General features: G+C 37.7%; 1 protein-coding gene across 1 annotated transcript; it reads right to left on the bottom strand.

Annotated features, from left to right (window-relative positions):
* Positions 1 to 1,808: 1,808 nt before the first annotated feature.
* LOC124126736 lies at positions 1,809 to 23,655 on the bottom strand. The gene is made up of 15 exons (XM_048403344.1): positions 23,615 to 23,655; positions 23,245 to 23,318; positions 16,447 to 16,528; positions 13,959 to 14,714; positions 13,413 to 13,551; positions 12,903 to 13,039; positions 11,616 to 11,988; positions 10,394 to 10,462; positions 10,056 to 10,109; positions 9,589 to 9,773; positions 7,348 to 7,448; positions 6,278 to 6,371; positions 4,378 to 4,442; positions 3,850 to 3,930; positions 1,809 to 2,353 (listed from the first exon to the last, which is right to left on the bottom strand). The coding sequence occupies exons 3-15, from the start codon at positions 16,501 to 16,503 to the stop codon at positions 2,182 to 2,184; spliced, it is 2,283 nt and encodes a 760-aa protein (XP_048259301.1). The 5' UTR covers positions 16,504 to 16,528; positions 23,245 to 23,318; positions 23,615 to 23,655; the 3' UTR covers positions 1,809 to 2,181.
* Positions 23,656 to 25,015: the final 1,360 nt, after the last annotated feature.

Raw genomic sequence — 25,015 nt, forward strand, 5'->3', positions numbered from 1 at the left:
CATTATATGTCAAGTATATAGGCGTTATCCCATTTCTGGTTGAGGGGACATGAGTAATAATATAGTCAAAAATCTCTTAAAATTAGAAATATTGTCCCATAGCATTCATATTCTGCTCTCAAGTTAGAAATGGGATTTACCATCAGTAGTCAAAAGAAAATCTTCAGATTCCATTATATGTCAAGTATATAGGCGTTATCCCATTTCTGGTTGAGGGGACATGAGTAATAATATAGTCAAAAATCTCTTAAAATTAGAAATATTGACCAATAGCATTCATATTCTGCTCTCAAGTTAGAAATGGCATTTACTATTAGTAGTCAAAACAAAATCTTCAGATTCCATTATATGTCAAGTATATAGGCGTTATCCCATTTCTGGTTGAGGGGACATGAGTGATAATATAGTCAAAAATCTCTTAAAATTAGAAATATTGACCCATAGCATTCATATTCTGCTCTCAAGTTAGAAATGGCATTTACTATCAGTAGTCAAAACAAAATCTTAAGATTCCATTATATGTCGAGTTTATAGGCGTTATCCCATTTCTGGTTGAGGGGACATGAGTAATAATATAGTCAAAAATCTCTTAAAATTAGAAATATTGACCCATAGCATTCATATTCTGCTCTCAAGTTAGAAATGGCATTTACCATCAGTAGCCAAAACATAATCTTAAGATTCCATTATATGTCGAGTATATAGGCGTTATCCCGTTTCTGGTTGAGGGGACATGAGTAATAATATAGTCAAAAATCTCTTAAAATTAGAAATATTGACCCATAGCATTCATATTCTGCTCTCAAGTTAGAAATGGCATTTACTATTAGTAGTCAAAACATAATCTTCAGATTCCATTATATGTCGAGTTTATAGGCGTTATCTCATTTCTGGTTGAGGGGACATGAGTAATAATATAGTCAAAAATCTCTTAAAATTAGAAATATTGACCCATAGCATTCATATTCTGCTCTCAAGTTAGAAATGGCATTTACTATTAGTAGTCAAAACAAAATCTTAAGATTCCATTATATGTCAAGTATATAGGCGTTATCCCATTTCTGGTTGAGGGGACATGAGTAATAATATAGTCAAAAATCTCTTAAAATTAGAAATATTGTCCCATAGCATTCATATTCTGCTCTCAAGTTAGAAATGGGATTTACCATCAGTAGTCAAAAGAAAATCTTCAGATTCCATTATATGTCAAGTATATAGGCGTTATCCCATTTCTGGTTGAGGGGACATGAGTAATAATATAGTCAAAAATCTCTTAAAATTAGAAATATTGACCAATAGCATTCATATTCTGCTCTCAAGTTAGAAATGGCATTTACTATTAGTAGTCAAAACAAAATCTTCAGATTCCATTATATGTCAAGTATATAGGCGTTATCCCATTTCTGGTTGAGGGGACATGAGTGATAATATAGTCAAAAATCTCTTAAAATTAGAAATATTGACCCATAGCATTCATATTCTGCTCTCAAGTTAGAAATGGCATTTACTATCAGTAGTCAAAACAAAATCTTAAGATTCCATTATATGTCGAGTTTATAGGCGTTATCCCATTTCTGGTTGAGGGGACATGAGTAATAATATAGTCAAAAATCTCTTAAAATTAGAAATATTGACCCATAGCATTCATATTCTGCTCTCAAGTTAGAAATGGCATTTACCATCAGTAGCCAAAACATAATCTTAAGATTCCATTATATGTCGAGTTTATAGGCGTTATCCCATTTCTGTTCGAGGGGACATGAGTAATAATATAGTCAAAAATCTCTTAAAATTAGAAATATTGACCCATAGCATTCATATTCTGCTCTCAAGTTAGAAATGGCATTTACTATCAGTGGCCAAAAGAAGAGCCTAAGTCAGAAGGAATGGGTGCATAGTCAGAAAGAAATGCGAACATGAGTGACTTTTAGTGTAAGCATAGAGTTCGTGAGTTACCCGTTGCAACCCTAGTAAATTCACACATTGTCATACAAAGAAATACTAATGTTACAAAATGACATGTCACTGTGGTTCATGTACATCAAATTACTTTTCTTGTAAAGATAATATATGTGGGTGTTGACATCAGTGTGCAAGCACAATCATCACAACACATCCAGCAAGTCAGTCATCCTGTATAACAGTGGCATTTTAATCCTCCCTGTGTGAACCAAGCCATCATTATTCGTCATCCACAGTGATGTGGACACCCCTCCCTGGAACTTGACTGGCATCAAATTCTGTTGATTTACATTCATAGTTGACTTCTTCATAGGGTTTATTCAGCACATCCATCAGAATATGAATTATAGCTTCCTTTACCCCAACATACATCAGGTAATCTGTGGCAGCTCTGAAGTGTGAAAAAACATATGTTTATGTAAAAACAATTGACTAAGCACCGTAGCTCACAAAGACATCAACACATGTAGGCAACAGTTTGAAATATCAACAAAGCCAGTCATCTAACAGGATTTGTTGTAAGCATTGTCATTCATTCATTGTCATAGAACTATTTAAAGAAAACGCAATGAATATATCCAGAAATTGCAGCCTTACTGAAATATTTGGTTAACACATGTGACATCATTGGAACAAGTATGTGATGTTTCAGTGTCATTGTTTATGTGGTTTCTAAGGAGAAGAGAGACATCAGAAAGGGGCTTCGCACATTGTACCCATGTGGGGAATCGAATCCGGGTCTTCAGCTTGATGAGTGAATGCTTAACTAGTAGGCTGCCCTACCACCCCAAAGGAGAAGATGTTTACTCAGATGACAGATAACCAGTCCATGACATTAACTGGGTACAATGACAGGCATAAATATTTGACCATCTCTTACTGACTTTTGTTATTTGAACATGACAGTCACTGGAACTGTGTACCCCATGAGCAACATTCTATTCTTTTACCTGTCAGTGCCAATTTACTGTTAAGTGTTGGCTTCCATTTTTTCTTTGGTAATCACCTATCAGCACCAATTATCAGTTGGCTTCCCTTGTTAAGTTACCACCTTTGTTATCTTATTACTTTTGTTGTTCTTACAGGTACATACATATACATACGTACGTACGTACATACATACATACATACATACATACATACATACATACATACATACATACATACATACATACATACATACATACATACATACATACATACATACATACATACATTACATACATACATACATACATACATACATACATACATACATACATACATACATACATACATACATACATACATACATACATACATACATACATACATACATACATACATACATACATACATACATGTTCTCTGCCTCATAGCATTCATTCACCTGATGAAGGAGTAAGTGTATACTCTGAAACGTTGTGTTCCTCATAATAAAGAAGTTGACATCCATAAATTCTCTTCCTCATGTGTATTGTTGAAAGACATTATAACATAACATATTATGACAGTTTATGTTCCTTATCAATACCTTAATAAGGTTTTTGGTGAGTAAAAGTAAAATAGCTGATCACCTCCATGGACTATAGGAAGATTGTCTGCCCTGAGAGCAGGAACATTAGGGTTTGATCTCCGGCTGCGTCATACCAAAAGACGTTAAAAGATTGCTAACGCAAATTGTGTAACCTTTAATACAGTTTGCTGACTCCGACCCAACTAGTACTTGTTTTAGCCCCTTATTGTCGAGCACCAGACAGGGTAGGAACAAGTACAACCTTTTATCGTCTTTTGGTATGACGTGGCTGAGGGTCGAACCCACGACCCTCTTCTCTCCAGGTGGATGCTCTATCCACTAGACCACGGTGGCGTAAATCATGTGTTTTTTCAACATAAAGGTATTCTTACATCATGTGCTTTTGCGTTAAAAGTTCCAGCTTCTTTTCAACCTTGCACTTGAACAGTCGCATACTTCCTGAGTATATCCTCCTGTATCAACAAAGAAATCCATCATTTCATCATAGTCAACTGTTGGGTAAGTACCCCATGGGACAGAACATAGGTCCATACCAACATATGCTAACCTAATTTATCTGATGGTCAGGTTCGATGACTTGGTTTATTACATGTCAAGTGGAAGTGTCTATATGTCAGTGTGTTTGGCAGTTAACTGCCTGCATTGTTGCTTATTTGATGGCAATATGGGTCATGTGTAGAGTACTTCATCAGAAATTTACATGACATTCCATGAATGAAAACGAAAGCCAATCCTACAATACATTTTTAGTAAATGCAAATAAATGTAACATTAAGCCAATCATGGTATCTGTCTCATTCCTCTGGTATAACCTCAAAACTTAAATATAATGTATGTTATCAGGAATTATTTGAAACAACCTGTTTCACAAAGTGTCATAAAATATTAATATTTAATACCGTGTATCTTTCAGTCTTGTTAATGTCAAAGCTGATATCAAGTACTGAAGCATTTTTTGCTGCATCTGAAACAATAATAAAAGTATGCAAAATATATAGGGAATACACGTTTTGTTATGTAATGAAGTAAGTAGTTAAGCAAATATAAGCAGATATAGCAACACTAATAACATTTCGTTTTAGTTAAAAGCACAAGTTAATTTGGAACGTGTTTAAGTTGTACTTGTGACAACAGGGGCACCACAATTTCCTCATGACTTACCACCATGCACTTTCAGATAAAAATACTGTGTGTGGGAATAAAAGTGGAAAAAACATTTTCATAAACATAAAAAACAATAATCAACAAATCCCTTTCTATTATCATGTGAAATTTCTGCTTAAAGGGAAGTCTTTTTTACGAGTTTCACCATATCACAAGCATGTTTTTATGAACAACTGTCAATACAGGGTGTTCAAAGAAAGGTGAGGGTGTCATTTCCCACTTATGACACCAATCACAAACACATGCAAAGGCAAGACTCGTGACACCTAAATAAATATGGGAACATATGGTACAAGTCAAAAAAAGGAATTGCATGGGACATCATTTTGGTCATTAATGCATTAAAGTTGGAAATGGCTTCCACATGTCTACCATGAAATGTTTTGAAAGCTTGCTGAGGCCTTGAATATTGTAGCCTTGATCAAACATGTTTGAAGCAAGAGTTGTATGGCACTCTTTGAAAAACTTTGTAGAAAGAGCACGCTCAATTGTACCTTAAAAGGCTGTAGCTGTTTGAAAATTGTCAGACATAAAAGCATAGTTGAGTACTAGAAAGTTGACGACATCCTATTTGTTCTAGTCTTGTGTATACTTTACTGTCACTCTGAATCTTTATGCATAGACCAAAATATAAAACAGATGTACTAGTCTCTTTTATTTCCAGTTCAGTGGAAGGGAATGGCTACTTACATTATTGAACAATTTCAGATCATTGATATACAGGAATCTAAAGTCAAAATTCTTGACTGAATTCCTGTGTTTTTTATTTTGCCAATCCGAGCAGAAGTTCTGATTCATATGCATAAAGAAACAGATGGGCAAGGACCTGAGCACATGGCTACTACAGGAACAGATCCAACAAGAAGGTCCAATTCCAATTAACCTAGTAATTGCATGAACTAAATTATCTAAATAAAAATGGTACAGACGTTACTAGAAGTCAGACAAAACATATACTTAATGCAGTATGCAGTATGACTTCCATGCTCTCACACTGGTTGATTACTTCCTTCTATGTCTACAGTGTTATTCATAGGAAAACAATTCTTATTATGCCACAGTTTCCAAACCTGAATGTACTAAAGTACCTATAATGAATTATTCACTCTTAAAACTATCTGACAGGTTATCTCAATGCATTGTCATAGTATCTTCTTACCTACATGAAATTTCATGTTATTGTAGTTTACCAAGTCTCATTTGGTGATGGAAGTAGTAATGCTTTCTCAGTGGGTGTAACCAAAAACCTTCAGGTGGGTATTTGTTCAATAATCTGTGCACTGTTCTCAACAGAATACAATGACAGATTGAACCCATTTTTATATATCAAAAGAATGGACAGCTTGACTGATATTCCTTTGAAATTGAGGTGGTATCGATTGTAGGAATCAATAAGCTGCCAGAATATATATACATGAGAATATCCCCGAAGACAACATTAGCTCTCCTATTCCACCAGATCCTATAAGGAGTCCCAAATGACAGGGCTGTAAGTTATCATGTACACAATCCTTAAAGCATGGTCTTGCATTGAAGCTCACAAATTTTCATGTAACGTTTTCATGAGCAATGATTGGGAGGATGTTTGTTAAAAATAATATATGAGGCAACTGTCACATTTGAGAAGGTACATACATATTGAGACAGATATCCCTCTGCAAAATTGACTCTTCGGTCTGGTGTTGGGAAGCCGCTGACAAACTCATCATGCCTTTGAAGTTGTTCCTCACTGAAAAACATATCTAAAATGAGTGTTTGTTGTTCAGTGCCCCACTCAGCAATATCAATACTATATTGTGTCTCAACAAGACCAAATAGTGTTTTGATATTATGAGAAAAGTTATCACAGTCATAATGTATGATGTCATAAATTCATCCAGGGTCACAGAGATTTACCACCTGATCCATTGAGTCTCTGGTGTGACAAGCATAGGTTGCTAGGGACTAGTTCTAACACAGTATCCATTAAGTCTCCTGGTGTGACAAGCATAGGTTGCTAGGGACTAGTTCTAACACAGTATCCATTAAGTCTCCTGGTGTGACAAGCATAGGTTGCTAGGGACTAGTTCTAACACAGTATCCATTCAGGACTTCAATTAGTGCTTCGTGTTTTATTGGTACTTCAATAATTCATTGTTTTAGCTTGTTTCGTTTTGGTAAAACCCACAAACACAGGTTAGGAGTAAATCAAACACTATGAGAAGCAACTGGAATAAAAACCCAGTTATTACTATATCTGGATTGAAAGTCATTCCAAGTTATCTGCCAACAAAACTCACGGTGCATCTCTTGCAGCAATTCTCTGCAGGTGTGCCACTACATTTTCTTTCTGTATAAATTTTAGTAAAGAGAAACATCATTAACACAAGTTTAAGAAAACATCTTACTGAGAGTGAATAATACCTTCTTATCAGGTATCTAATGGCAGCAACTGACATGTGCCTCTTACAATTGTTAAGCTAAACTTTCAAATAATGTATTGTGAAATATGAAGGCACCATGGCAAAAACATTTATGAAGGTAATACAAGAGTACTGTTTACTCAGATATAATTTTTAGAATTTTTTTTATTAAAACAAAAGTACATCTGAAATCATCTTTGGTTAATATTTCATACTGAAAACATTAATGGATTTATCATTAAGCAACTGACACAATAATCAGGAAATGTCTTGTTGCAGGTGTTGCACTGGGTGTGGACATGCCTTGTGTTCCCATACAGCAGTGTTGATTGGATACTTGGAATCTGAATCTGATTCATCTTCTGTGTCCATTTTGGTGTCATTAGCTGCTTCCATCTCTTTCTCTTAAAATGAAACATGATTGTATGTGAGATGTGGAACCAGTATGCGTAATCCTTGTACAAGTAACAAGCATATGAATGAACACAAGAATGTTTTTTCTGTGTATGATAAGTATGAAATGGTTAATGTCAGAAGTATACTTATATTAGCTCACTATCCTTAATTTCCAATGAGTCTGTGAATATATGAAATGTTCAGTACCAATATAGTAATATACTGATATCTCTGTGGTCAGAGATGTCATAAATTTATATCTGATAATAGGTACATGCCACGGTCTCAATGTGACGATCCAAGTGTAATTTAGTTCTTAACTTAAAGAACATGCACATGCTGGCACTTGCACAATGCTAGGCATTATTGGGCTTTGTTTCAGCGTGAAGAGTCAACTGTTTTGAGTAATATGTAATGTTATAGGTATATATCGCAAAAACCTACAAAAGTTCTGAATGCTTTGACATGGTGACCTGCCATAATTATTTTAACTGTACCATCAATAAAGGACAAACCTCCTTCTGTGGACATTGGTATGAGTGTCACATAATGCAGCTCCCACAAGTGGCCTATGCTTAGTACTGGCATGTCTCCTCGGTATTCAGCTGGACGAATGAATGTAGGCTCATTTGCAATTGTTGTAATGATCCTGATGGTCACCTTATAGAGGTCAGCTGTTGCCTGCAGAATGAAGTACAAAATACAAAAAACATGACTCAATGTTGTGTTGTATAGTCATCTAAGTTCAAAGCTAAAATGGTACAAAATCTCTACAAGTGACAAACCTCACATTGTCAGAAGATACCATTTTGCATGACCCCCATGGGGAAGTACTGGTACTTGCATCTTTATGTTAAATGCAACATGCATAGATAATGAATTGAAATTGTGCAATTCATCAGGTTCCATGAATTTGTTCAAGTGTTTTTATGTTTGCCCAAAATTGGAAAAAGTGAAAATTCAAGATGAGCTAATGAAAAAACAGTTTTCACTGGCTTGCTGTATAAGTGCATTTACCTTAAATGCAAAGTTTAGTCCCATTTCACCTCATCCCAATCTATATGCCTTTCAAAATTTACTTGAACCTATTTATTGGGGTAAACATAAAGTATCAGAAATTATTCATACAGCCCAACTGAATATAAAGTCAGTGGTTTATACTGTAACCTAAAAGAGCCACTTTGCATAATAATTTTCGACTTGCTCATTTAGAAATGTGTATACAGCCTTTCTGTACAAAATTTCAGCCATCACATTTTTTAAATGCCTTTTAAGGTCCTGATAACACTTAATGAGGTCAAAAGTAAAACAAATATTATAATGTAATATAAATGAGCTGCGGAAGTATGAAACCTATTAGAACTGTACATGTACATATGTGGCAGATAAAAGTGAATATTCAGCTTATTTTACACACCTTATCTGACAACTGTCATGCAATTTTGAAACTTAAATTCTCAATATTAAGAGGTGTCTCATAATATATCCAAAACATTTGAAAGTAATATACCCTACTAAACAGGCTGACCTGAGGGATGTTTCCTTCATTGGGACAACCATTCGTTTATCTTGTTTTAAATAAAGAAGTTTAATCAATGTCAAGGGCATCACCAATAGAGCCCCATGACTCTCTAGCTCACATAACGTAAGAGGAATTAATGAAAATATATTTGATGGAAAGGTTGAGAGCAAATTGTCATTGACATATTTAACATAAGATCCAAAATATGTGAGTACTTTTCAGAGACAATAATAATTAATACTATTCAGGCAAACCTTTGCTTCATAAGCTTTGAGGTTTCGTCCTGTAAGCCAAAATTTCAGTAACACAAAAAAAGATATGTGGAATTCATTACTGGATAAAAATTGAAATTCACCAAATCAAATGTACTGCCGTTATTGTAAAAAACATTCTTACTGCATATCAATGTTCATAATGATAACAAATATAAACTTTTTAAATCCATTGAGGTGTAATAATCTGAACAAACTTGCATGCCAAATTTTCAGCTGGTCCACTGATTCTTAGAATAACATGATTCCAAACAAATAGGACATGGCTTCAGCCCAATTAGGCTTTCACATTTTATTCACTATATCAAATTCCTACCCTAAGAAAATTGAAAGTATGCATTATTGTTTACTTACCTGCACATATTGCACAACCTTTTCTCGCAGATGTTTATGGCTGATTATGTCAATGTCATGTATTTGAAGCTGTTGAGCCAATGCAATAAACATGCAGTTACCAGCCCCTTCATTGTCCACAATGTCAAGGTCATAGAATGAGGCCTCCATCTCCAGTTCTTTCATAGTTGGTGTCTTCTTGCGTCCTGCATAGACACATTATATAAGTAACACAAATTGACCTGTAATATATCTCTTAGTATATTGTTTTTATGGAAACAACTGTAATGTTCTGCAATACATGTACTGATGTAGTATTTTTCAGCTGAGACAATGAACCATTTCAGATGTGCATGATATACAGGAAGACATATGAGTAACTGACACAACATCATATGGAGAATTTGTGTACTCCTTCCAACAGATATAATAATGCATCTAGGATTGATCAGTCTTGTTGATCGTACCCATCTGTATTCAGATATTACCTTTTGTTTCTGCATTGTCTCTCCTCTTGGTTTGAGCCTGTTGTTCTCCCTTTCCTTAAAAGTACAAACATACATCACCAAGTGCAAGCATACATCACCAAGTGCAAGCATATACCTTCAGGATAAAGTAATGCTTTACATTCATTTTTTTTTTTAAACATTTATTCCGTTGAAGTGTTCAATATGTGTAAATGTACTCTGAAAGGTGGAAAATTTGTACAAGTATTGATTACCCTTCTTATTGTGCATGCATGCATGCAAGTATTCATGCATATGCCTAATGTTTTGGAGACTAACCGTTCCAGAAGATTCCTATGAGGTGTCTCAAATTGTAATACCTTTTTCATCCTGTGTTTTTCCCTTTTTGAGTGGCTTTCTACCCTCTTCTCTTGCATCTGGCCGAGCATCTGTTAGAAAAATATATGAAAATTATCACATTTATGCCTTCTTCTGCACATACCAACATATCACAGAGCAACCAATTTAACTGGTTAAGGAACTGAACTGAACTGAAAATCATCAAATGCTTCAACCATTGACTGCAGTTTGATTCCAGACCCTTGATCAGTTGTGTTTTGTATACCACCTAACCTCCTGTGTCAATGTTAGCTTTCGTTCCAAGAAGACAAACCAATGAATGTCCCTTGTAAGTAATGTATAATATCACAGGAAGTATCATATACTACATTAATCCTAAGATTTTAGTACAAATGACATAACAATTAATGACTACACCAAATTATTTCAATACCTTGCAAAGTCGTGAATTAGTAATGGCATGTAATTACATTTGCTATGATCCATATAATACTTTCAAAATTCTGAACCATAAAAAACATTAATTAATGTATGTTCCTGATTTTAAATATGATGTTGTTCCTTCTCTTTTAATTAACACTGCAGTATTAGCAACATCCACACTGTCTGGGTACCATGTCATAGAATAAACCAAGTTACCCGATCACCTGGTCAAATTAGTCACCTCAAGCATGTATTGCTGGAGACCTTTTTCAACCTGCAGTAGCAACATGAGTTGTATCATCTTTGATAACTGTTCTAATTAGCTGTCCAACTTGGTATTTTCTTAGAAATGCAAAATATAAAAGTCTACCAAAGAAACTGAATAGCAGAATAACAGAACCTGCCTGATGTTGTATAAAGTTTCATGAAGAAATACGCAATGGTTTATGAATTGTGCTCTGGAAACAAACCCCACCCTCATTTGAACCAACTTGTTGCCATGAAAATGCAAATGAAATATTATAAACATTCCAGCATGGGAAAAGGCACCAATTGTGAGGGTCCATGAGGAAATATTGAATGCTCTTGATACAAAATGTGACAGATGGACACACTGATCTCGTTTCTGTATCTCCAACTGCACTTACTTTGGGTGGAGGAAATGATAAAAACAGCAAATACATTACAAACATCATGTCTTTACAGTCCACCAAGATAGATGATGTCATCTATTCTGTAAGAACTATTTTATTTAAAATACATTATTAAACATACTTGCTAATTACATAATATTCATAAACTACTACTGGAAATATGTACCTTCATATGTCCTCATTCTTCTCCTCTTCTCTTCTTTTCTTGTCCGAGAAGTAATGTCACACACCTGCACCCACTGCACATGCTTGTTCGGATAGGCAACCTTGAATTGGGAGTTCTGGGAATCTATTTCGACAATAGTTCCTTCCTTGCATTTTTTCATCCCTTTTTTGGGCCCACCTCGTTTGACTCTGGTATCTTTTCCATGAACCCTCACCAGAACTTCATCCCCTATCTTGTACACTGATGTGTCCTTGTTTTCGTGGTGTTTTTTAATCATTTCTGATGATTTGGTCAGTGACGCCTGCAGCACATTTTTCCTGAGGTTTGTGATTGCTTCTATTCTCTCATTAATGCCATATTCGTCTCCAGTATCCTAAAGAATAATAAAGTATTACATTTACCATGTTTTTATATCCACATATCTAACATAAACGTCAAATAATATCACTTCCACTTCACATGTAGTTTTACCTCATATTCTAAACATATCATTACTTCTAATATCTTGCAATCGAAATAGTTCTATGTACATGTCTCTACTTGTCACATCTCCTGTCATTATTGCACAGGTTTACTGGACCCGATGACAGTTATTATCCCCTGCACCTACAAATTTGTCTTTTTATTTTGTACAAAGTTTTGAAATTTTGACTTAGTCTCTGAACTGAATGGAAGCAGTGGGGTTTACCAGAGCAGAACCCGAAAACTGTTCAAGATATCTTCATGAAACTTTGTACAATATCAGTCTATGGCTATTATAGAGTCTTTTTTCTTTAAAAAACTTCAAAATATGATTTATTTTCCTTTTCTAATTAAATGACACACCAGTAGACACTGCAACAAAATCCATAAAAGCATTAATTGTAGATGTATTAGAAATTCACCAGGTTTTGAGGTGTCAGCATGATTACAACTTTTGTACCTTATCTGTACCGTGTACCTTACTCTGGTAACTACATGTACCTATAAAGGGCTGCAACAATACCTGCCTGAAAACAATGCTCTACAATACCAGGCATGATATCTAAATATTCTTAGCTTACACAAACTTGAAGATGATTATAACCTTTGTTTATCATTAAAGTTTTACTAAGGCAGATGTACAAAGTTTATGGAGATGTTATATTAGTTCTTGTATTCAACCTCTTCTACAAGGAGGTGAGACAAACTGATAATTTACAATGTCACATTTGATTGCACATATCATTGTATTTAAAACTAGACAATGGGCGGGGTATATAGATGAGTTTGTCTCTTGTTATGCGTAATGACATAAATCCTCCATACCTCATCACTCTCTGCAGATAGTTCGCACTGCTCATCTTCTTCAGAGCAAGAGTACGCATCAACTGTATTTCCAGCTCTCAACAAATTCTTGAAGTGTACTGGAGGGCAGCCCAGCATGGCCTTGTATGGTGAACAACCTGTTAACATAGGAATTATGTTTAAATACAAGCCTGTGTTTCTCATGTCTTCTTCAACAATAAATGTCACAACTGCACTGTGGCAATATTGATATTTCCAGAGTTCTATAAATTTGCAGTAGCCTGAAGGGTGCATGCAACTATATTTTGGTCAATACCTGGTCAACTATGAAACTGTTGTACCTTCTGTTATGAGCCATCATCATTTAACTGTGTCATAATGGTTATTTGTTGGTCAGTGCGTAAAATAAATTCAATGTCACACATCCACATTTACCATGCTTACAGTCTGAAAAGTATATGCTTACATTATGTGCTTCACACTTTGTGACATATGCCCACATTAAATTAAAGCAATATATTCAAACTTTACCAAGTGCAGAATGAATGCTTTCATTGTGTATTCTAGCATATGCTGGCAACTTTTCCACCCAGTTGAAGTTTTCTCCATCACCATGTTTGCTGTGATCAAATTCCAGATGGCTTTTCCAATCCTGGTGTGATCGTTCACTCTGAAATAAATTAACATCTAAATAGTAAACAGATTAGGCAGGCACAAAAAGTGTGCACAAGTGTTATACCATGTATATGAAATATATGAAATATATGAAATATATAACAAAAACAGTTTCCATAATCATAAGAAGCCTTTTCTAAAAGCTGGGTCCACTTAATGATTCCATCAATATCATAAGCATGTGTTATGAATCAACATAAAATAGTGATAGTAGCAGGTGTTCACGAAGGTTAGTGTATCCTGCCCCACCGGTGTCATCTGTCACACACATGCAAGTGTGGCTCTGCCCTAAAGATGACATGTTCCAAATAACATCAACATTAATGTTCTTACTATTAAGTATCTACATCTATTACCTCAACATTTATAGTGTGCATGTTTTGATTGAAATTTGTCACCCACCTTTCCCTGAGATTGTGGATGGTGAGCCCGACTTCGGACAATCTTCATTCCCATTTCTATGCAGAGTTGGTTGACTGCTCCCTTAAACTCGGAGCCTTGATCGCACTGTAAGATTCTTGGATTTCCCCATCCATACTCAAAGTAGATTTTGTTGAGTTCCAATGCCACTGAACAGGCTCTTTTGTTGGAAAGAGGCCGAAGCCACAAGAATCTTGTGAAAACATCAATAACAGACAAGATGTAAATGAATGTTTCACCATCATTTTCTGCAGGCATTCCAGTTAGTTCCACAAGGTCAACCTGATGTCGCCCCATTGGTGTTCTTGAAATCACCGGTTTTAGTTTGGCAGCATTAACAAATTTAGGATGTAACAGTTGCCTGTCATCTTGCCTGTCTATAAAGTCTTGTATGGCTTCCTGAGAAATGCCAGCATAATACTGGTTTATCAATGTTCTTATTTTCTTTGCTCCAGAACCCCGCAACTCAGTGTAAAATTTGCAGATGACATTATCAAGTTCTGACTTTGATATCACTATTTTCCTGTCCCCATCAATAATCTCCAATCTATATTCTCCTTGGACAGGGTTGTGAATTTCTGTCAAAGATAAATTGAACTTCTGTATTTTCTGGCAGACATGGTAAAACTTGACAGTCTTGCTATCCTTGGGAATGTCACCTCCTTCAAGTTTTAATCTAAGGCAGTCGTAATTCTCCTTTGAAATCACACCAATACTTCTTTTTCTTGAACATTTTACCTGAAATGCATTAAAAGCAAACCTATTACATCATGTTCAACTGTATGTCATACATGATGTCCATAATCATATTTACCAGGCTTTTCTTTCATATTACTAAATTTATTGACTATGTGCATTAGTCATCCTACAAAAACACATTACCAAAGATACAGAAACTCACCCTCATTGGGCAATGTACATGTCACATGTTAGGCTGAGCCAGAGAAGAGAAATAGTACATGATTTGTTCAAAACACATACTGTAATTCCCAATAAGTACTCGAGTGTTCATTGAAATTTTGTGATAACGTTCTTCAACATGTCCTCATATTTGGTTGCTGATGCTGACAAAAGAATGATGACTAACAATCTATTTTCCACAATCATATTTCTAGGATTCAAGGAAAATTCAAATAAACAGACACTCAGAACTATTTCTTTCTTATTGATTGTGAATGTGGTACATGGTGCTAGTCTTAAAATAAACTGCATATAGAGTAACTGTTTTCATAATGAATGCCATATCAGCCTTTCAAATCACAAGATTCACTGAAATGTGTTCATATTGTAATATATATGGTAAATAAAGACAATCAGGCAATGTAAACACGTAACCCTTAATTCTATGCATTATTTCAGTTTTTCAGAATACCAGGTTATCCTAATGATTGTAAAGAAAGAAAGGAAAACCTTCCCATAATCACATCTTGGAAAAGAACTTTTCAAAATGTTTACTACTTGCAGAAATGGCCCCTATTTTAGTGTCAAGTATTCATACTTAAAACACTAGATTACGGTATACAGAACTGTATAGAATGTCATGCTCACTATAAAAAGTACACATCATAGGCTCATGGTAATGGGAAAATCATAAAAATTAACAAGTTATTTAGCATAGGTTGTAGAAGTAGAAGGACCCTCAATATACAAGAACAGATTGTCATGTAGGGAAATGTCTGAGTAGGGAAATGTCAGTGTTGGGAACTGTCTGTGTGGGGAAATGTCCATGTGGTTTGTAGCTAATTACATGCAGAATGTGTTATATAGATCAGTAGCAGACACACAGCCTAACCCCAGGGTGAGCTAATGATTATCTTCTAAGATTCCTCTTTAGTTTGTGTCTTTATTTGGGTATACATACTCACAGTATGGTATAATGGACAGATTGTCACACCATGAAGTTATCACCACATCATACAAAGGCTAAGCAATATTACTTCAGAAAAATAGATGAACATGAGATGTATGAGTACCTGTTCTGTTCTAATGATTATTGAACAAACTAATTATACCATTCTTAACAAACATATCAAGATGTCATCATGACACAATAGTTCAGCTATTGCCGAATTTTAAATATTGCTGTGTACGAAGTAGTTACATGAAACAATTAAGTTATCACTTTTCTTCAGACTAAGAAATAAAGGCCTGGTTCCACCATGCACTTTGCATTACTTGTTTTAGTTACAATGCATGTCAGTTCTAATAATATTGAACTTACAAACTGGTGGGAACTGAAGTAAATGATGTACTGACAGTAATCATTACAAGGCCTTACAAAATGGAAAGGAATATATTTTATTCTGGACCTACAAATCTTATCTTACAATAATGACCAAAACATTAGATATCTAATGTAAGTAGAACTTGTAAACATAAGTACCTAATCAAATTAACTTTGATCTAAACAAAGAGTTAAAAAAAGTAACATATACATATCATTGTATGAATTCATAGTGTTGGTACTTACTCTTGCCATTGGTTGGGATGTACTGGACTCTGTCTGTTTCCTCAAATCATCTGACATTCTGACAGATATTCAGGAATCTCATCTGCAAACAAATGATACTACATGAAACTAGTTTTCCTAAATTGTTGACAATTGTTGAATATGTGTGCTTTGTGTTTTTTGCCCAGACCCAGGGAGAACATTTGTAATGTGATCGCCATTTATCAGTTGCTGGGGTCCCCATCCTGCCATAGTCTCTGGCAGTACCTCTCTTCAGTGTGGACATATCAGTATGAAGTATACAAGTCTTATGAATATTGGTTTTTACAATCTGCCAGCTCTCTGTGTTAATGAGATCAAAAGCATGTTGTGTATTGAATGAAAGAACACATTGCCCCCATTGCACCATACAAACATAAAGGGGTCGAAATATACAGGTATCTGTGTGAGAAGGAGGTAGAGGACCTTAATTATCAACCTTAGGTATGGGTAATTTATAATGGGATTGAGGTTAGGACCATATTTAGATGAGCCCCCCCCCACCCCACCCCCCACCCACCACCACCCCCCACACACTTTATGTGCATTTATTATGTCCCCAATATATACAGATTGCATTTTCAGTCTTATGAATATTTGTTTTTAAAAACTGTTCATTTATAAATAGCAAACACTCTGTTCAGTAAACTTAATACAATCTTGATGTACCAAGATAAGTTATATCAAACTAGAAATGATGCAGTTGTTTACTTTACCCCTGCTATCCATTATTACATTACTATGTGTGACTACATATTGACTGTTAGTGTAATACTGACTCTTATGACATAATGACATGCATAAAATATATAAACTGTATAGTGAGCAAGGTTAAGAATTTTTGGATGAACAACTTCTTTCTTACAATTAAGAGCGACGTTTCAGTGTAGGTTCTAACACCGTTATAAATCAAATAATATCACTTGCTGGATACAGCAATAAAAAGTAAAGAACCCCTTAATCCACAGATCCTATCGAAAAGAAATTTGGACTAGTATTTGAACAGTTTCATTTTCATTACTAATTTTTTACAATAAAAGACAATTATTTCTCTACATAATGTGACCCCCTAAATTGTTCTACAAATCCTTCAAATAGAAACAATTTGAAACATTGGAAAATATGATACTTTCATATTTTTGTAACAAATGAAGAATACAGGTCCAAATTGCGAAACCGCATTTTACTTCTATCCCATGAACATGGTGCTGCAAATACTCAGGTTTGGAGGTCTTCTCTTTAAGACTTTCAAAATATGTATTATTACAAAAACAAGAATTATTTGATATGAGGAAGTATCATACATGGCAATTATCACTGCTAATTACCAGAGATATGTCAATCATTAAAGATATGCTGAAACGTTTGTGCCTAAAGCAATGATATTACTAACCTGCAATGTTTAACTGTCATCAGGACAGATAATTGTAGCGCCAATCCAACAGAGAAATATAACAAGGAGATATGATTCAATGTTACACACATGGATTGTTGATACAGACTAGTACCTGGCACAGTTGAAAAGTCATTCACATTCCATAAACAACCACATACAACAATCTTATATTCTTAGCTGCTAACTTCAGGAAGCGATGGTCATTGGCCTTTTCAATGAAACAAGTGTTTTCATTGGCTAATTCATCATGATTGACAGAAACGAGGAATGAACAGTACCAGATCAGTGACCATAAACCATGGTCCTGAGGATTGCATAATATTGCATCCTACATACACCAACATGCCAGCTCTCTGTATTAATTAGATCAAAAGCATGTTGTGTATTGAACGAAAGAACACATTGCCCCCATGTGAGAGCACCATGCAAACATAAAGGGGTGGAAATATACAGGTATCTGTGTGAGAAGGAGGTAGAGGACCTTAATTATCAACCTGGTTAGGACCATATTTAGATGAGACCCTCCCCCCCCCCACCCCCCACCCCCCAACCACACACACACACACATTTTATGTGCATTTATTTTGTCCCCAATATATACAGATTGCATTTTCATGGACATTTATAACATATAACAAATGAAATATTTAACCTTTTTATTCAAAATAATACAGAACCATGTCATTTATGTTGTACGTACCCACTCCCCCAAATATACTTGTGATAAATTTTGGTGACCCCCTACATGTTGTCATTAAAACGCCCCTCCCCAACCCCATCCTTTATTTGCTGTGTAATTTCTTCATGATCACCCCCCCAATAAATATATAAATTACCAGTCCTTATGATATTCTACAATATTCTGCAATGACATGCAAGATATAAAGTCGTGTTTTTAATCACATTTTTAAATCTAAATATATTTGAACCAAGTCTGTCAGGATTTGACAAAATTGGTAAATAGTGAAAAGGAAGTAACTTTTTCATGTGTCATATTCACAAATGCATTTATAATGGCATTTATTTATTTTTCAAATTTAAAGTTTATTTCTATTTCTACATTTACCCTGTAGTTTTGAATATAAGAATTTAGAGAAACCACACGAAATAAGGCATAATATATTCATGTAAAGATAAAAAGATACTTTCCACAATAATTAACATGAAAAAGTTATTTCATAATTTCTAGTTCTGAGTGAGTAATTAGCATGTAATGTTATACTTAATGTTAACTGCCTCACAATTAAGTTCTCTACTAGGAAGTTATTCTTGGTGCAGACACTTAGCATACTACTACACAATGTGTTTTCACCCAATACTGACAGAACATAATAGCACAGGAAACAGGTATTCCAGGTTGGGTATCAAGCAGTCTATGCTGGTCATGTAACTTTATTTCTGTAACTTTCTTTCCTGTAACATTTCTTCCTACAATCAGGGTAAGATCTAATAATACCTCCACTGACAAATTACAGGTTATGATAGGGTGGGGGGTGTACATGAAGTACGAAATCAGACTACCAGTTGTTGGACTTTCATTTTGTGGAAGACTCAGTGGGTTAGATCGCTGACTCTGTGCTTGCGATAAGGTGGCTCACTCTGGGTGTAATACTCTGCAAAAAATATCACCAGACTACTTGCATAAAAGATGTACATGCACAATTAATAAAAAAATCAATCTGTCGGAGAAATTGGGACAAAGAAACATCATACACAAGAGAATTGAACCCCCCTCTATCTAAACCAGTGGATGGATTGTAAAAGAGTAGGGGATCCATTCTAATATGTGGTTGATGTCATCCTCTGCTACACTGCCAACTTTGATATTAATAGAGCCAAGGTTCAACCACGCAGATAAAGCAAATGGAGCATGTCTTTCAGATATAAAGGTTGCTCTATCCTCATATATAGTTTAATAAAGTATAGTTTAACCTGAACCATTATAAGGCACAAGGACAATTGCGTTTAATATCCATTGAGTCTGCAGTAAATCCATAATCAAACACAGAAATAACTAACATTAAAACTTTTAGTTTTAATATTAATTTCCTTCAATTTAATTACATCACATGGAGAACTAAACATAGACATGTACAATGACTGTCCAGCTTGATGCTGCCCATTTTTTCTGAAATGGGAGAGAGAGTGAATGAAATTGTTCAGTCTAGATGGGGTTTTGCATGGTCAAAGGGATCAGGAGGGGCCTATGCAACAGCCCATGACTGCCTGGGGGGTCCAGGGAGGGGCCACCCCATCATTGTAGACTTAAGACTTTCAGCAGGTTTAAGGGCTCCTATAGCTGCCCTTAAACCTGCTGAAAGTCTTAAGTCTACACAAGCTCTTTAAAAAAAGACAGAGAGAAAAAGAATTTTGATTTGATTTTTGACCAGTTTCCTAGGGTGCCTTGGGCTGTTTGAAGCTCACCTGGCAAGCTGGAAGAACCTCTGAGGTGCACACTGGCTGTTGTCTTGACGCGCCGAGGAAGCCGCCCATTTTTTCTGAAATGGGAGAGAGAGTGAATGAAATTGTTCAGCCAAGATGGGGTTTTGCATGGTCAAAGGGATCAGGAGGGGCCTATGCAACAGCCCATGACTGCCTGGGGGGTCCAGGGAGGGGCCACCCCATCATTGTAGACTTAAGACTTTCAGCAGGTTTAAGGGCTCCTATAGCTGCCCTTAAACCTGCTGAAAGTCTTAAGTCTACACAAGCTCTTTAAAAAAAGACAGAGAGAAAAAGAATTTTGATTTGATTTTTGACCAGTTTCCTAGGGTGCCTTGGGCTGTTTGAAGCTCACCTGGCAAGCTGGAAGAACCTCTGAGGTGCACACTGGCTGTTTTCTTGACGCGCCGAGGAAGCCGCCCATTTTTTCTGAAATGGGAGAGAGAGTGAATGAAATTGTTCAGCCAAGATGGGGTTTTGCATGGTCAAAGGGATCAGGAGGGGCCTATGCAACAGCCCATGACTGCCTGGGGGGTCCAGGGAGGGGCCACCCCATCATTGTAGACTTAAGACTTTCAGCAGGTTTAAGGGCTCCTATAGCTGCCCTTAAACCTGCTGAAAGTCTTAAGTCTACACAAGCTCTTTAAAAAAAGACAGAGAGAAAAAGAATTTTGATTTGATTTTTGACCAGTTTCCTAGGGTGCCTTGGGCTGTTTGAAGCTCACCTGGCAAGCTGGAAGAACCTCTGAGGTGCACACTGGCTGTTGTCTTGACGCGTCGAGGAAGCCGCCCATTTTTTCTGAAATGGGAGAGAGAGTGAATGAAATTGTTCAGCCAAGATGGGGTTTTGCATGGTCAAAGGGATCAGGAGGGGCCTATGCAACAGCCCATGACTGCCTGGGGGGTCCAGGGAGGGGCCACCCCATCATTGTAGACTTAAGACTTTCAGCAGGTTTAAGGGCTCCTATAGCTGCCCTTAAACCTGCTGAAAGTCTTAAGTCTACACAAGCTCTTTAAAAAAAGACAGAGAGAAAAAGAATTTTGATTTGATTTTTGACCAGTTTCCTAGGGTGCCTTGGGCTGTTTGAAGCTTACCTGGCAAGCTGGAAGAACCTCTGAGGTGCACACTGGCTGTTTTCTTGACGCGCTGAGGAAGCCGCCCATTTTTTCTGAAATGGGAGAGAGAGTGAATGAAATTGTTCAGTCTAGATGGGGTTTTGCATGGTCAAAGGGATCAGGAGGGGCCTATGCAACAGCCCATGACTGCCTGGGGGGTCCAGGGAGGGGCCACCCCATCATTGTAGACTTAAGACTTTCAGCAGGTTTAAGGGCTCCTATAGCTGCCCTTAAACCTGCTGAAAGTCTTAAGTCTACACAAGCTCTTTAAAAAAAGACAGAGAGAAAAAGAATTTTGATTTGATTTTTGACCAGTTTCCTAGGGTGCCTTGGGCTGTTTGAAGCTCACCTGGCAAGCTGGAAGAACCTCTGAGGTGCACACTGGCTGTTGTCTTGACGCGCCGAGGAAGCCGCCCATTTTTTCTGAAATGGGAGAGAGAGTGAATGAAATTGTTCAGCCAAGATGGGGTTTTGCATGGTCAAAGGGATCAGGAGGGGCCTATGCAACAGCCCATGACTGCCTGGGGGGTCCAGGGAGGGGCCACCCCATCATTGTAGACTTAAGACTTTCAGCAGGTTTAAGGGCTCCTATAGCTGCCCTTAAACCTGCTGAAAGTCTTAAGTCTACACAAGCTCTTTAAAAAAAGACAGAGAGAAAAAGAATTTTGATTTGATTTTTGACCAGTTTCCTAGGGTGCCTTGGGCTGTTTGAAGCTCACCTGGCAAGCTGGAAGAACCTCTGAGGTGCACACTGGCTGTTTTCTTGACGCGCCGAGGAAGCCGCCCATTTTTTCTGAAATGGGAGAGAGAGTGAATGAAATTGTTCAGCCAAGATGGGGTTTTGCATGGTCAAAGGGATCAGGAGGGGCCTATGCAACAGCCCATGACTGCCTGGGGGGTCCAGGGAGGGGCCACCCCATCATTGTAGACTTAAGACTTTCAGCAGGTTTAAGGGCTCCTATAGCTGCCCTTAAACCTGCTGAAAGTCTTAAGTCTACACAAGCTCTTTAAAAAAAGACAGAGAGAAAAAGAATTTTGATTTGATTTTTGACCAGTTTCCTAGGGTGCCTTGGGCTGTTTGAAGCTCACCTGGCAAGCTGGAAGAACCTCTGAGGTGCACACTGGCTGTTGTCTTGACGCGTCGAGGAAGCCGCCCATTTTTTCTGAAATGGGAGAGAGAGTGAATGAAATTGTTCAGCCAAGATGGGGTTTTGCATGGTCAAAGGGATCAGGAGGGGCCTATGCAACAGCCCATGACTGCCTGGGGGGTCCAGGGAGGGGCCACCCCATCATTGTAGACTTAAGACTTTCAGCAGGTTTAAGGGCTCCTATAGCTGCCCTTAAACCTGCTGAAAGTCTTAAGTCTACACAAGCTCTTTAAAAAAAGACAGAGAGAAAAAGAATTTTGATTTGATTTTTGACCAGTTTCCTAGGGTGCCTTGGGCTGTTTGAAGCTCACCTGGCAAGCTGGAAGAACCTCTGAGGTGCACACTGGCTGTTTTCTTGACGCGCCGAGGAAGCCGCCCATTTTTTCTGAAATGGGAGAGAGAGTGAATGAAATTGTTCAGCCAAGATGGGGTTTTGCATGGTCAAAGGGATCAGGAGGGGCCTATGCAACAGCCCATGACTGCCTGGGGGGTCCAGGGAGGGGCCACCCCATCATTGTAGACTTAAGACTTTCAGCAGGTTTAAGGGCTCCTATAGCTGCCCTTAAACCTGCTGAAAGTCTTAAGTCTACACAAGCTCTTTAAAAAAAGACAGAGAGAAAAAGAATTTTGATTTGATTTTTGACCAGTTTCCTAGGGTGCCTTGGGCTGTTTGAAGCTCACCTGGCAAGCTGGAAGAACCTCTGAGGTGCACACTGGCTGTTGTCTTGACGCGTCGAGGAAGCCACCCATTTTTTCTGAAATGGGAGAGAGAGTGAATGAAATTGTTCAGCCAAGATGGGGTTTTGCATGGTCAAAGGGATCAGGAGGGGCCTATGCAACAGCCCATGACTGCCTGGGGGGTCCAGGGAGGGGCCACCCCATCATTGTAGACTTAAGACTTTCAGCAGGTTTAAGGGCTCCTATAGCTGCCCTTAAACCTGCTGAAAGTCTTAAGTCTACACAAGCTCTTTAAAAAAAGACAGAGAGAAAAAGAATTTTGATTTGATTTTTGACCAGTTTCCTAGGGTGCCTTGGGCTGTTTGAAGCTCACCTGGCAAGCTGGAAGAACCTCTGAGGTGCACACTGGCTGTTGTCTTGACGCGCCGAGGAAGCCGCCCATTTTTTCTGAAATGGGAGAGAGAGTGAATGAAATTGTTCAGCCAAGATGGGGTTTTGCATGGTCAAAGGGATCAGGAGGGGCCTATGCAACAGCCCATGACTGCCTGGGGGGTCCAGGGAGGGGCCACCCCATCATTGTAGACTTAAGACTTTCAGCAGGTTTAAGGGCTCCTATAGCTGCCCTTAAACCTGCTGAAAGTCTTAAGTCTACACAAGCTCTTTAAAAAAAGACAGAGAGAAAAAGAATTTTGATTTGATTTTTGACCAGTTTCCTAGGGTGCCTTGGGCTGTTTGAAGCTCACCTGGCAAGCTGGAAGAACCTCTGAGGTGCACACTGGCTGTTGTCTTGACGCGCTGAGGAAGCCGCCCATTTTTTCTGAAATGGGAGAGAGAGTGAATGAAATTGTTCAGTCTAGATGGGGTTTTGCATGGTCAAAGGGATCAGGAGGGGCCTATGCAACAGCCCATGACTGCCTGGGGGGTCCAGGGAGGGGCCACCCCATCATTGTAGACTTAAGACTTTCAGCAGGTTTAAGGGCTCCTATAGCTGCCCTTAAACCTGCTGAAAGTCTTAAGTCTACACAAGCTCTTTAAAAAAAGACAGAGAGAAAAAGAATTTTGATTTGATTTTTGACCAGTTTCCTAGGGTGCCTTGGGCTGTTTGAAGCTCACCTGGCAAGCTGGAAGAACCTCTGAGGTGCACACTGGCTGTTGTCTTGACGCGCCGAGGAAGCCGCCCATTTTTTCTGAAATGGGAGAGAGAGTGAATGAAATTGTTCAGCCAAGATGGGGTTTTGCATGGTCAAAGGGATCAGGAGGGGCCTATGCAACAGCCCATGACTGCCTGGGGGGTCCAGGGAGGGGCCACCCCATCATTGTAGACTTAAGACTTTCAGCAGGTTTAAGGGCTCCTATAGCTGCCCTTAAACCTGCTGAAAGTCTTAAGTCTACACAAGCTCTTTAAAAAAAGACAGAGAGAAAAAGAATTTTGATTTGATTTTTGACCAGTTTCCTAGGGTGCCTTGGGCTGTTTGAAGCTCACCTGGCAAGCTGGAAGAACCTCTGAGGTGCACACTGGCTGTTGTCTTGACGCGTCGAGGAAGCCGCCCATTTTTTCTGAAATGGGAGAGAGAGTGAATGAAATTGTTCAGCCAAGATGGGGTTTTGCATGGTCAAAGGGATCAGGAGGGGCCTATGCAACAGCCCATGACTGCCTGGGGGGTCCAGGGAGGGGCCACCCCATCATTGTAGACTTAAGACTTTCAGCAGGTTTAAGGGCTCCTATAGCTGCCCTTAAACCTGCTGAAAGTCTTAAGTCTACACAAGCTCTTTA

Source organism: Haliotis rufescens, unplaced genomic scaffold (assembly GCF_023055435.1).
Source record: "Haliotis rufescens isolate VD_foot unplaced genomic scaffold, xgHalRufe1.0.p SCAF_3, whole genome shotgun sequence".
Lineage (NCBI taxonomy): Eukaryota > Metazoa > Mollusca > Gastropoda > Lepetellida > Haliotidae > Haliotis > Haliotis rufescens.

Coding starts and splice junctions, on each gene's coding strand:
- LOC124126736 (XM_048403344.1), bottom strand. CDS start 16,503: ATGTCAGATGATTTGAGGAAACAGACAGAGTCCAGTACATCCCAACCA. Junction 14,715..16,446: donor CATCCCAACCAATGGCAAGA/GTAAGTACCAAC, acceptor AATGCATTTCAG/GTAAAATGTTCAAGAAAAAG. Junction 10,110..10,393: donor AAAAACACAGGATGAAAAAG/GTATTACAATTT, acceptor TGTACTTTTAAG/GAAAGGGAGAACAACAGGCT.